This window comes from Bombina bombina, chromosome 1, assembly GCF_027579735.1.
Source record: "Bombina bombina isolate aBomBom1 chromosome 1, aBomBom1.pri, whole genome shotgun sequence".
NCBI lineage: Eukaryota > Metazoa > Chordata > Amphibia > Anura > Bombinatoridae > Bombina > Bombina bombina.
In genome coordinates, this window is record NC_069499.1 from 435,376,175 (window position 1) to 435,390,378 (window position 14,204).

At 41.6% G+C, this 14,204-nt stretch overlaps 1 protein-coding gene across 1 annotated transcript in view; it reads right to left on the bottom strand.

Moving 5' to 3' along the window:
* TTC21B (tetratricopeptide repeat domain 21B) overlaps nt 1-14,204 on the bottom strand; it is a 397,674-nt gene that overhangs the window by 97,708 nt on the left and 285,762 nt on the right. The window contains exons 25-26 of the mRNA XM_053698392.1: nt 4,202-4,397; nt 3,249-3,473 (exon numbers count right to left, since the gene is read on the bottom strand). Of these exons, the coding sequence (XP_053554367.1) occupies nt 3,249-3,473; nt 4,202-4,397 (421 nt within the window). The remainder of the gene's footprint in view (nt 1-3,248; nt 3,474-4,201; nt 4,398-14,204) is intronic.

The following is a 14,204-nucleotide window of genomic DNA, read 5'->3' on the forward strand; positions in this document are numbered from 1 at the left end:
CAGGTCTGGTTAGGTTTCCAGCCCTGTCTGAATCGAGCAACAGATCCTTCCTGTTTTGGAGCGGAGGAAGTTGATGCTGCTCCTGCCTTGAAGTTACGAAAGGCACGAAAATTAGACTGTCTAGCCCTTGGTTTGGCTCTGTCTTGAGGCAGGGCATGGCCCTTACCTCCAGTAATGTCAGCGATAATTTCTTTCAAACCGGGCCCGAATAATGTCTGCCCTTTGAAAGGTATGTTAAGCAATTTAGATTTAGAAGTCACATCGGCTGACCAGGATTTTAGCCACAGCGCTCTGCGCGCCTGAATGGCGAATCCGGAATTCTTAGCCGTAAGCTTAGTTAGATGTACTACGGCATCCGAAATAAATGAATTAGCTAGCTTAAGGGCTTTAAGCTTGTTTGTAATCTCATCCAATGGAGCTGTTTCAAGGGTCTCTTCCAGAGACTCAAACCAGAATGCCGCCGCAGCCGTGACAGGTGCAATGCATGCGAGGGGTTGTAATATAAAACCTTGTTGAGTAAACATTTTCTTAAGGTGACCCTCTAACTTTTTATCCATTGGATCTGAAAAGGCACAGCTATCCTCCACCGGGATAGTGGTACGCTTAGCCAGAGTAGAAACTGCTCCCTCCACCTTAGGGACCGTCTGCCATAAGTCCCGTGTGGTGGCGTCTATTGGAAACATTTTTCTAAATATAGGAGGGGGGGAAAAGGGTACACCGGGCCTATCCCACTCCTTGGTAATAATCTCTGTAAGCCTCTTAGGTATAGGAAAGACGTCAGTACACGCCGGTACCGCATAGTATCTATCCAACCTACATAATTTCTCTGGGATTGCAACCGTGTTACAATCATTCAGAGCCGCTAATACCTCCCCTAATAGTACACGGAGGTTCTCAAGCTTAAATTTAAAATTTGAAATGTCTGAATCCAGTCTATTTGGATCAGATCCGTCACCTACAGAATGAAGCTCTCCGTCTTCATGCTCTGCCACTTGTGACGCAGTATCAGACATGGCTCTAACATTATCAGCGTACTCTGTTCTCACCCCAGAGTGGTCGCGTTTACCTCTAAGTTCTGGCAATTTAGATAAAACTTCAGTCATAACATTAGCCATGTCTTGTAAAGTGATTTGTAATGGCCGCCCTGATGTACTTGGCGTCACAATATCACGCACCTCCCGAGCGGGAGATGCAGGTACTGACACGTGAGGAGAGTTAGTCGGCATAACTTTCCCCTCGATGTCTGGTGAAATTTTCTTGACATGTACAGATTGGCTTTTATTTAAAGTAGCATCAATGCAATTAGTACACAAATTTCTATTGGGCTCCACATTGGTCTTAGAACATATTGCACAAAGAGATTCCTCTGTGTCAGACATGTTTAAACAAACTAGCAATTAGACTAGCAAACTTGGAAAATACTTTTCAACAATTTTCAAGTAATATAAAAAACGTTACTGTGCCTTTAAGAAGCACACAAAAACTGTCACAGTTGAAATAACAATGAACCGGATTAGTTATAGAAACCAATTTTTTACAGTAAATGCATTGATTTAGCAAAGGAATGCACCCACTAGCAAATGGATGATTAACCCTTTAATACCGGAAAAACGGATAACAATAAAATATAAACGTTTTTATCACAGTCAAAACACAAGTCTGCTGTGAGTGATTACCTCCCTCAAAACTAGTTTTGGAGACCCCTGAGCTCTGTAGAGACGTCCTGGATCATGCAGGGAGAACAAGGAAGACTTGTGACTGAATTTCTACTGCGTAGAAAAGCGCCAAAATAGGCCCCTCCCACTCATAATACAACAGTGGGGAAGCTCAATAAACTGATTTTATTTAAAACAAACGACAGCCAAGTGGAAATTAATGCCCATAAAATTTTTCACCAAGTACCTCAGAGCTAAAACGATTAACATGCCAGTAAAAACGTTTTAAATATAAATACATGAAAAGTTATAAAAAAGCCTGTTGCTAGTCGCTTTTACTGCAGAAAGGCTATAAGTTATATGTATACAGTATTTTCTTAGTGAAGTGCCATTCCCCAGAAATACTTTAGTGCCAACATACATACATAACAGCCTGATACCAGTTGCTACTACTGCATTTAAGGCTGTACTTACATTTTAACGGTATTAGCAGTATTTTCTCAGTCAATTCCATTCCTTAGAAAATAATATACTGCAACATACCTCTTTGCAGGTGAACCCTGCCCGCTGTCCCCTGTTCTGAAGTTACCCCGCTCCTCAGAAGGCCGAGAACAGCAAATGGATCTTAGTTACGGCCGCTAAGATCATACACAAACTCAGGTAGATTCTTCTTCTAATGCTGCCTGAGAAAAAAACAACACACTCCGGTGCCGTTTAAAATAACAAACTTTTGATTGAAGAAATAAAAACTAAGTTTTAATAACCACTGTCCTCTCACACATCCTATCGATTAGTTAGGTGCAAGAGAATGACTGGGTGTGACGTAGAGGGGAGGAGCTATATAGCAGCTCTGCTTGGGTGATCCTCTTGCACTTCCTGTTAGGGAGGAGTTATAATCCCATAAGTAATGGATGACCCGTGGACTGACTACACTTAACAGGAGAAAGAAATATTTTGGGTTTAGTGGCCCTTTAATTACTAACAAATATTATGCATATGTAAAGAAATTGCATTGTCCTTTTATCAATAATGAATTTGAAAATAAGTCTCAGTACTTATCTGTCACTACATAATCCTTGCATTACATAGATGAAAGAAACATGAAGGTATAACAAAGCAACATAACATACTTGTATCTTATATTGATACAAATCTCTCTATACAGCTACCGGCATGTCTAACATTTATTGCTAACATTATAGTTCCTTACAATTCATTGGTGTATGCTAGTTATTAACAATATTTAGTGCTAAAAATGGTTTGCTATTGTTACTAGAAACCTGCTACAAACATACAAATGAAAAAGTTTGAATTTCTATCAAGTATAAATACAAAAGATTTCTCTGCACAGCATTAAAGGCAATTGAATTGATTCTAAAAATAAAATGCTTTAAACACACTTACTTCTAAGAAGCATTTTTCAAATATTGTATAAATATTTTATCGATAGTCTGTTACAACAAAACTCGTTTGATACATTTATTGGTTACTACTATGATAATGTTTAGTTTCATTGAATTTAAACCTTGTGCCAATTTTCAGATAAAACAAGAAAAATTAAAAAGATTAATAACCTTTACATTATACACTTACTCTGTTGTGTCGAAGACAGCGTTTCAGCAGATCTCCTGCCATGTCATATTTTCCTGATTGAATATAAATGTCTGCTAAAAGTAACCAACTCTTTTCAAATTCCTCAGCATCTATTGGATTCCAATTCATTTTGGCAATCCTCTTCAATTGATTTCTGGCCCTTGGAGTTTGTTTCAATATCATATAAGCTGTTGCCATACCTAAAAGTGCTGGAATGTGATCTTTCTGCAAAGGACAGTAACAACAAAATGTATTTAAAATAAAGATGTGAAGCAATATTATAGAAGAAGATTTCTTAAATGGACAGAAAACCTTGCAAAATATTTTTGTTATTTATTCTGTCCCCTTTGCAATATACTTTTGTTATTTAATGTGCCCCCTTCCAATTCTGACAAGTGGTATTAACCATGGCAAATTACACAAACCTAAGCTTATCACACAGTATCACGTATGGAATGGATACGCCAAATAAGTAAAATGGTGGGTGGAATTTAGCTAATGAAAAATAACTGAAGCAAACAAGGTTTTATTGCATTCAAAATACCTTCAAAACTTATCCACTATGATAATACATACCATTCAATTCTCATCAACAAGTACCATTAAATGTGTAACATTTGCCTCACAATAAACACACTGAATCACTGTCACAAAAATGAAAATAATACTATAAAAATGCAATAAACAGAGAGCTACTCTTGTCTACACGAGACACTGATCCAAATTTACACCGTGCCATTTGTTTTATACAGCATATATACATATAACAGATCAAATCAAACAAAAAACAATTTGTGTTAATATAAAACTGACTGCAAGGAAAACAAATAAGTGATTGTATTCAGTCATTAGTTCATTCCACTATCTATATAAGTCATCCAGAGTTGATTGGGAATCCAATTTTTGTTATTATAATATGTATATATAGCTTTTAGGCCATAAACGGTACATACTTCTGCAGATGCCACTTCAGTGAATGTATTTAAAGCACGCTCAACATGTGTCTTTTGTTTGGTTGCCATTAAACAATAATTCTCCATAATACGCAACTGTATGTGACCCTGAAGAGTCTGAGGCTTTAATTCTTTAAGAAGTTTTTCAGCTGTTCTTACAGCAAGTTGAACTGATTCTTGCTTTTCTGTGGAATTTCTAGACAAAAAAAAAAATAGTAACCAGCATTAAACTAGCAATCATTATTAGTATGATTTTATGAAAAATTATATATAAATATTTACAAGAAGCACATAGAAACAAGATGCAATGACACATATATAGAATTTTGTCACAATCTGGAATCTGGACATTCAGTCTGGAAACTGGCAGTGAACACTGTCATCTGCCTTGGTAAAAACAGTAATCTTAATAACAGCTACTTACCCTAAGAAAGGTAGCATTCTTATCTACCTTCTAACTTTGTTATGCAAAATAAAAAAATAGAAATTAAAACAATTAAACAGAAATTTCTATATCTTGGACCATATCATATCCAACACTACCAGGTGAAACCCCCTTTCAATAGAGGGCATGGAAAAAAAAAACATGTCCCCTTTACTGGTTAAAAGGTGACTCCATTTTCCTCCAGATCATTTCTAGGCTGTCCATCATTTGAAGAAAAGAGCATAATAGGGCCTGGGAATCCCTTAAAAGTGATAGATAGGATATGAACAAGATATAGTAATTTCTGTTTTGTTGTTTTAATTTCTAATTATATTGGCCTACCTATGCCACACTTACCAGGTTAGATGAATACAAAAGCAACTGCCTGCAAAACCTTTCTCCCAAAAGCTGCTTCAAAAACGTCAAACTTGTAAAATTTTGAAAAGGTATGTAAGGAAGACCAGGTAGCCGCCCTACAAATCTGATCCATAGAGGCCTCATTCTTGAAGCCCCAAGAGGAAGCCACAGTTCTAGTTGAATGAGACTTAATCCCCTGAGGAGGCTTATATCCCACTGTCTCATAAGCTAAGTGAATAATGCTCCTCAAAAAGGCAAGGAAGTGGATGAGGCTTTCTGCCCCCTACACTTCCCAGAATAGACAACAAACAAGGAAGAGGTTTGTCTAAAGCCCTTTGTAGCCTGAAGATAGAATTTCAAGGCCCGAACCACATCCAAATTATGACGTAACCGCTCCTTCGAAGAAGAAGGATTAGGACACAGGGAAGGAACCACAATCTCCTGATTGATGTTGCGATCCGAAACAACCTTAGGAAGAAAACCTAACCCAGTACAAAGAACAGCCTTATCAGCATGGAATACTAGGTAAGGGGGCTCACATTGCAAGGCAACCATCTCAGATACTCTGCGCGCTGAGGCAATAGCCAGTAGAAAAAGAACCTTCCAAGACAGTTATTTAATGTCAACTCCATGCATAGGCTCAAACGGAGCCTTCTCCAAAACTTTAAGAACAAGATTTAAACTCCAAGGAGGAGCACTAGATCTAAACACAGGCCTGATTCTAGTCAGAGCCCGAACAAAAGACTGGACATCTGGAAGCTCAGCAAGCCTCTTGTGCAGTAAAACAGATAAGGCCGAAATCTGTCCCTTAAGGGAGCTAACAGAAAGGCCCTTCTCCAGACCATACTGGAGAAAGTAAAGAATCCTGGAAACCCTGACCTTATGCTATGGGAATCTCCGCTCTTCACACCAGAATAAGTAGGTCCTCCACACCTTATGATAGATGCGACGAGTAACCAGCTTACAAACTTGAATGAGAGTATCAATAACTCTCTTGGCTAGGGCTATGCATTCAATCTCCACGCAGTCAGCCTCAGAGAATCTAGATTTTGATGAACAAAAGGACCTTGCTCCAGCAGATCCCTGCGACAAGGTAACCTCTATGGAAGAGATGAAGACATCCCCACCAGGTCCGTGAACCACATCCTCCGTAGCCACAATGGAGCTATTAGAATCACTGATGCTTGCTCCTGCTTTATGCAGGCCACTACACGAGGGATCAGACTGAACTTCCAAGGCACTCCTAAGGCATCTATTAGCTCCGCCTGAGGATCCCTGGACCGTGTCCCATATCTGGGTAGCTAGGAATTGAGCCAGGTAGCCATGAGATCTATCTCCGGCGTTCCCCATCTGTTGCAAATCCCTGCAAACACCTTGTGATGGAGAGACCATTCCCCGAATGAAAGGATTGTCTGCTGAGGAAATTCCGTTCCCAGTTGTCCACACTTGGAATGTGGATCGCTGACAGCAAGCAATTGTGGGCCTCCGCCCATTCCAGAATCAAAGATACTTCCCTCATTGCTAGGGAGCTCCTCGTTCCCCCCTGATGGTTGATGTAAGCCACCGAGGTTATGTTGTCCGATTGGAATCTGATAAACTGGGCCGAACCCAGAGAGGCCAAGCCTTCAGAGCACTGAAGATCGCTCAAAGTTCCAAAATGTTGATCGGGAGGAGGGATTCCTCTCAAGTCCACAGGCCCTGTGCCTTCCTGGCACCCCAAACAGCTCCCCATCCTGTGAGACTCGGTCCCAGGATGGTCTCAAGAAGGATGTCCCTTGGGACAGGTGATCTGGACAGAGCCATCAGGAGAGTGATTCTCTCGACCGGTTGTCCAGAGAAATCTGTTGAGACAGATCTGAATGATCACCGTTCCACTGTCTCAGCATGCATAGCTGAAGAGACCTGAGATGGAATCTGGCAAAAGGAATGATCGCCATGCAGGACACCATGAGACCAATTACCTCCATACACCAAGCCACAGAGGGCCTTGAGGAGGTCTGGAGGGCAAGACAATTGGAAGTTAGCTTGCAACATCTCTGGTCTGTAAGAAATATCCTCATGGATATGGAGTCTATAATCGTACCCAGGAATTCCACCATGGTACTGGAAATAAGAGAACTCTTTTCTAAGTTTATCTTCCATTCACTAGATTGAAGAAGAGTAAAAAGGGCTTTCAAATTGTCTTCTGCCAGACAACAGGATGGTGCCTGGACCAGAATATCGTCTAAGTATGGTGCCACTACTATCCCTCTGGTTCTGGCAACTGCGAGCAAAGCCCCTAGAACCTTCGTAAAAACTCTTGGAGCAGTAGCTAGACCAAGTGGAAGAGCAATAAACTGGAAGTGCTGGTCCAGGAATGCAAATCTTAGGAGTTTGAAGTGTTCCTTGTGGTTAGGAACATGAAGGTAGGCATCCTTCAGGTCTATCGTGGTCATGAATTGTCCTTCCTGGACTAAAGAAAGAATGGACCTTATTGTCTCCATCTTGAATGAGGGGACAGACAGGAATTTGTTTAACCACTTTAGGTCCAGAATTGGATGAAAAGTCAACTCCTTCTTTAGGACCACAAACAGGTTTGAGTAATATACCAGACATCTCTGCTGGAGGTACCGGTACAATGACCACAAGGGCAGAGAGATTCCTCATACACCCTAGAAAAGCCTCACTCTTTTCTGGCCTTGAAGACAGGTTTAATAAGAGGAATCTGCCCCTGGGAGGATGAGACTTGAAACCTATCCTGTATCCCTGAGCGATGACCTCCAGCACCCACAGGTCTTGAACGTCCCAAAACCAAGCTTCTGCCAACTTTGACTCGGCAGGCTTCTAATTCTGCTTGGACTTATTCCAGGACAGAGGAGGTTTCCAAGTTCCCTTGGACTGCTCCGGCTTTGCAGAGGGCTGCTAATGTTGGGATTTGTCTGAACGAAAGGAACGAAAATTAGGACCTTGTTCCTTAGGTTTGTTCTTCTTATCCTGCGGTAAAAAGGCACCTTCGCCTTCAGTAACCGTGGATATGATTGAGTCCAGGCCTGGACCAAAAATAATCTTTCCCTTAAATGAGAGGGAAAGAAGTCTAGACTTCGAAGTCATGTCCGCAGACCAAGACTTCAGCCAGAGTGCTCTATGAGCTAGCACAGAAAAACCTGAAACCTTGGCGTTTAGGCGAATAATCTGCATATTTGCATCACAAATAAAAGAATCATCTACCCTTAAGGCCTTAATTCTTTCCTGGATCGTGTCGAAGGGACACTCCACCTCGATCAACTCAGATAAGGAGTCGCACCAGTAGGTAGCCGCTCCCACAACAGCAGCAACAGCCTCTGATGGTTGAAAAAAATCCTATATGCTGAAACATCTTTCTTAGTAGAGTTTCCAGCTTCTTATCCATGGACTCCTTAAACGACAAACTATCCTCAAGTGGGATAGTAGTACACTTTGCAAGCGTGGAGATAGCACCGTCTACTTTAGGGACAGAACCCCACAACTCTAAGAGTCCGGAACCAGGAACGATTTCTTAAAGGAAGAAGAAGAAGGGGAAAAAGGAGAACCAAGTCTTTACCATTCATTCTTTATAATGTTCGCCATCTTTACGGGAACCGGGAAAGTCTGTGGTACAACCCTGTCCTCGTAGACCTTATCTAATTTAGGAATACAAGGTTCCTCAGGTAATTTAGGATCTGGAACCTCTAAAGTAACCAAAACTTCCTTTAGCAGAGAGCGTAGGTGTGCAATCCTAACTCTAAAGTCTGGTTCCTCCGCAGCTGGAGGCTTAGAGGCAGCAGATTCCGACCCAGAAAGAGCATCCTCTGAAGTATCAGAGGCGTCTTCATCATCGGATAATATTGTATCAGATAAATCCAATAAGCTAGTAGATGACCCCTGGGAAGGATAGCAATATTTAACCTTTCGCTTGCGCTTAGCAGGGCGAGGTAAAGCACTAAAGGCCGCAGACATTGCCATCTGTAACTGTTCAGTAAAGTCTGGCGGCAAAAGGGCCCCTCCAGATGGAGGAATAGGAGTGCTACGGGAAGCTGCATGTGTATTAGGAGATGACTGTAGGGTGCGCACCTCACAGGACGGAGACTCCTCAGAGGTAGAAGGCTCAGCAGTACTAAACATATTAGCATTCTTTGGTAAAATTACTTTATCAAGGCATGTGGAATATAATTGAGCAGGCAGGTAAATCGTGGCCTCCTCACAATATAGACAGGCATTAGATTTAGGTAAAGAGGGAGTACCCTCTAATGTATCAGAGTCCTCCATAGCTTGCGCTTATAAATAGGACTATAATTAAAGATAAATGGCACCTTTATACCCCCAAAGGCTGGGGCACTCACCACCTCCTATGACCCAGGCCCAAGAGAGAAACTGCTTAGTCTCCAGACAACCGCACGGTCAGGAAGAAGAGAATCAATGTGACCACACCCGGTCACGTGGTGCGCAGTGCAGGACTGCCCCTGCACTGCTAAAAGCGCGCCAAGCCTAACAGGCTGCAGAGTTCTCCAAAATCAAAGTAAAACCTGTACGTTCCAACATCTGCCTGACCCTCATCTCACACATGTCACAACATAAACACAATATTTAACATATGTGATTAATCCCCCCTGTTCAATAATCCCCTTCCGGAGACATTAACCCTTGATTCCATTCAGATAAAAGGAGTCACACTGTGACCCTGTCTTCTTACGTTATCAAAGGTGTATAAAAAAATGAAACGATCTTACCGGAATCTATGCCGTGAAACAGAAACACAGCCTCTCAAGTTTGACAGTCTTGTAGCATAGCTCCTGACATGAACTTGAGTGATAGAAGCAGGCAGTGAAACTCGTCAACACTGATTGCTTAGAAGCTGTTAATACGAGTCTGGATGGGTTCACAGAAAGACTCTCCATGCATCTCCAGACTCTAACATTCATCAATGCTCTCACTGAGAGGCTGACAAGACTACTTAAAACTCCAGTCCCATTCTGAAGGGAACTACTCTGTATTTTCTGACACTTCTCTGACAACCTCCTGTGACGAAAGGCAAAGAATGACTGGGGGCTGAGGAAAGTGGGGGAGGCATTTAAGCCTTTGGCTGGGGTGTCTTTGCCTCCTCCTGGTGGCCAGGTTCAGTATTCCTCTCGAGTCCCCAGGCCCTGAGCTTTTAGAGAGCCCCAAACTAATAGGCTGGCATCTGTAGTCGCAATCAACCCAGGAGGCTCTCAGGAATCAAGTGCCCTGAAACAGATGTTCCTGTGAAAACCGCCATGAGAGAGAGTCTCTAGGTAGGGGATCCAGATCTATCCTCTGCGACAAATCTGAATGGTCTCCGCTACAACAACTGAGCATGCATAATTGCAGAGGTCTCAGATGGAAACAAGCAAAAGGAATGGTGTCCATGAAGTAACCATCAGACCAATCATGATAGTTCTTAAGAAACACACCATTGTAGCTGGATAAGGGAACTCCTTTCCAGATACATTTTTCATCCATAAAAAACGTAGAAAAGACAATAACATCTCTGAAAGAGATCTTAACTAGATAAAAGGATGATGCTTGAATCAAGATGTTGTCCAGGTAAGGCGCAATCGCTATTCCCAGATATCTGACCACTGCCAAAAGAGCCCCCAGAACCTTTGAAAATTCTGGGAGCCGTATCAAGGCCAAAAGGAAAGGCAATAAAACTGGAATTCTTGTCCAGGAAAGCAAACCTGAGAAAGGGAATATAAAGACACGCGTCCTTCAGGTCTAAGGTCAACATGAACTGACCCTCTTGGACCAAGGGAGGAATGGAATGAATGGTTTCCATTTTGAAGGAAAGAACCTAGAGGAATCTGAAGAGCAACATGAGGACTAGGAAGAGACAAAAATGTCTCTCCTTAAATAGCTTGCAAGCACACATTCAAGGTGAAAGAAGCTCCAGCTGGCTTCAAACTGCAAACCTTCCGCCTGCAAGGCAGCTAAGCCAACCATCAGGCTATTATGGCTGGCTTTTGCGAACCACAAAGATTTGAATGAAAACCTTGATCCTGTTCCTCTACAGGAACAAGAACACTCACGCCCAGGTAAGACAGGTCCTTAACGCAGATTAGGAAGGTCTCTCCTATATCAGATTTATTAGAAGGGCATGCTGCATGGAAACCCAACAGTCAGACCCGATTAGAAACTAAAAACCATCTTGCTTTCAAGGCACCTTAGCTATCCACTAGGCCACAATGGCAAGTCTTATCATCCAACGTTGACCACAAGGCCAATGTCGGAAAACATAGCAGGAAGACTCTGGATATGGCAAGGGCAAGGTCACAGACAGAGAAACTATCTCAATATGAGAGTGAATATAATCTAAGATTACTAGATCAAACCTGTCACAGACTTACTTAATAATCGCTTAAATATTCTGTACATAGAACCCCTACTGAGAAAGTAAGAGTCATATCAGTACATGAAGGAATCTAGGAACCTAGATCACTAAGTCACCATCCTTTATATACATAAAAAATAACAGTATGAAGAACCTAATAGAGTCATACAGAAAAACTAACTTAGGACAACAAATTAATAAGAACTTAGAAAAAGTTCTAAAAAAGCTTAGACCCTCTACTGAGGTCCCATATAATATACTCTAAATTAGAGTAAAAATAATAAGCATAGAAATACTAAAACATTTTTTAAATGGTACTTCATACAGAAAGGCTAAAATTGCAGTGCAAGAAAATGCTTCTCCCTAAAACTGCCACAAGATGGAGCCAAACTCTTAAAACCAAGACTTTTACTGCATAAATGCAAAAAAGTCTACAGCAAAAACACACTCAGTCTCTATGATAATGATAAGACACATTGAAAATGTGAAAATGAACATTAAATAGAGACTGATAGAAGATTAATAGGGCAGAATTTGAAAACACCCCAAAATGAAGCTCCGTGGCTTATATGAACCGCCATGATGGAAAGTAATAAAAAGATATCACTTAAAATTGCCGCTCATTATATTTACAGCTGTTGTGCTAGGATAAAAATCCTAAGCAGTGACACACTATCATAACAGCAGCCGTGTAAACACAACAGGTTTGTCGATGTAGATACAATAAATCTCCCACTGGAGACCCCAAACACTAAGACCGCAGGGCATAAAGAAAAATGTGCACGTATTGTGATCGCCACAAACAGGGGTTAGAGAGTTCATACTGAACATCAAAATTTAAATAGGCCCCACCCACGAAGCGGCTGTTCTCTCAATGAACATAAATAAACTGCGCCATAACATGAATAAATGTCTAACATAAACCCCCCCATAGTAGCGATATACAGAGCAGGCTGACATCGTCTTTAGATGGGAAAGACACACATTATAAGCGCTATAACAACCGCCAACAATGGTGATTCCCTAGATGCATACCCTCCATAAAAAGTCTACAAAATCCGCTAATAGAAAGCTTCCTTGTATAACTATCCCTTTACTGTGCACTAGAATAGCCGAAGGAGGAAACAACTAACCAGCATAACGGCCAGAAGCAAAAGTCAGAATCCTTCACAAATAACAGACACTCAAATTTACTGCGCCATTACAGTGCCAAATAAGTTCCTTACACAAAGAGAGGTTATAACATTGATACGAGCAATGACATAAAAACCCCATAAACACAGAGCGTATTAACCTGCTAACCACAGATACGTAACAATCTGCCTCCATGCAGAAAAAAGTTACACACTCTGAGACTTAGAAAAGGATTGCTAAGTCCAGAAATACTGTTCCCAAACAGGAGTTAAAAAGAGCATCGGCTACTTAAACTCTCACGCCGAAAATAGCTCTACAAATAAGGGATAAATAAAAAATTGAGCCCCACAAGGAGAATATTGTAACCCTTAATATCCCCTTCCAGGGATGCACAGACTTCCATCAATAAGTAATGGAAAAAGGGCTGCAAAAAAAAAAACCTAACCTGGGAGGGGCTCTGAACTGCGTGCCTACTAGAGCATAGCGCGCACTTGTCTCAGATTACTTAGAAGGAGAGATGAAAAACGCTGCTACAGGGAGAGAAATTCCAAGCCCAGAAATTAACAAACTTCACTGGAAGTCATAGTTTGAGGCCAATATATCACCCTCCCTCATTGCCCACCCTCACTGGAGGGAATTCAGCAAATAAAATAAAAAGTCCCTCACCCCTATCATGCCTCATTAGTCACAAGCCATGTGAGCAATATACAGGGACTCACGGTTAGAAGTCTTATTCTTCTCACCAACTCCAGGTCTGAATGATTCAGCCGATCTCAGACAGGGACCTGCAGTCAAAGAAAGAACAGAGTAACCAACCCTGGCTTTCTATAAAGTAAGTAAAGCAAAGACTTCCTCGCCGCCTTTTAAAGGGACAGTCTACAATAGAATGTTTATTGTTTTAAAAGATAGATAATCCCTTTATTACCCATTCCCCAGTTTTGCATAACCAGCACATTTATATTAATATACTTTTTACCTCTGTGATTACCTTGTATCTAAGAACCTTTTCCAGCCCCCTGATCACATGATTGTGACTGTTTATTATCTATTGTCTTGCATTTAGCATTGTCTTGTGCTAAATCTTAAATAACTCCCTGTGCAGTAACACAGTGCTATCTATATGACCCACATGAACTTATCAGCCTCTTCTTGTGAAAAGGAATTTACAAAACATGTGCTAAGAGGCAGACCTCAAAGGCTTAGCAATTAGCATATGAGCCTACCTAGGTTTTGTTTCAAATAAGAATACCAAGAGAACAAAGCAAATTTGATGATAAAAGTACAATGGAAAGTTGATTACAATTACAAGTCCTATCTGAATAATGAAAAACTGCTAAAAGCCACCACTACTCTTACTCAAGATATTGGGGCCTATCTATAAGCTTGACACCCCGTGTTTCTGGCGAGTCTTCAGACTCACCAGAAACAGCAGTTATGAAGCAGTTATGAAGCAGCGGTCACAAAGACCGCTGCTCCATAACCCTGTCCTCCCTGTCCGTACGATCAGGTTGATTAACACCCCCTGCTGGCGGCCCATCGGCCGCGAGTCTGCAGGGGCGGCGTTGCTCTTGTGAGCTGCTGGTGCAATGCTGAATACGGAGAGCGTATTGCTCTCCACATTCAGCGATGTCTGTCGGACCTGATCCGCACTGTCGGATCAGGCCCGACAGACATTCAATAAATATGCCTCATTGACGTGGACCCAGGTAGACCCCAAACCTTGCTTGCAGAGAAAAGTACCCATA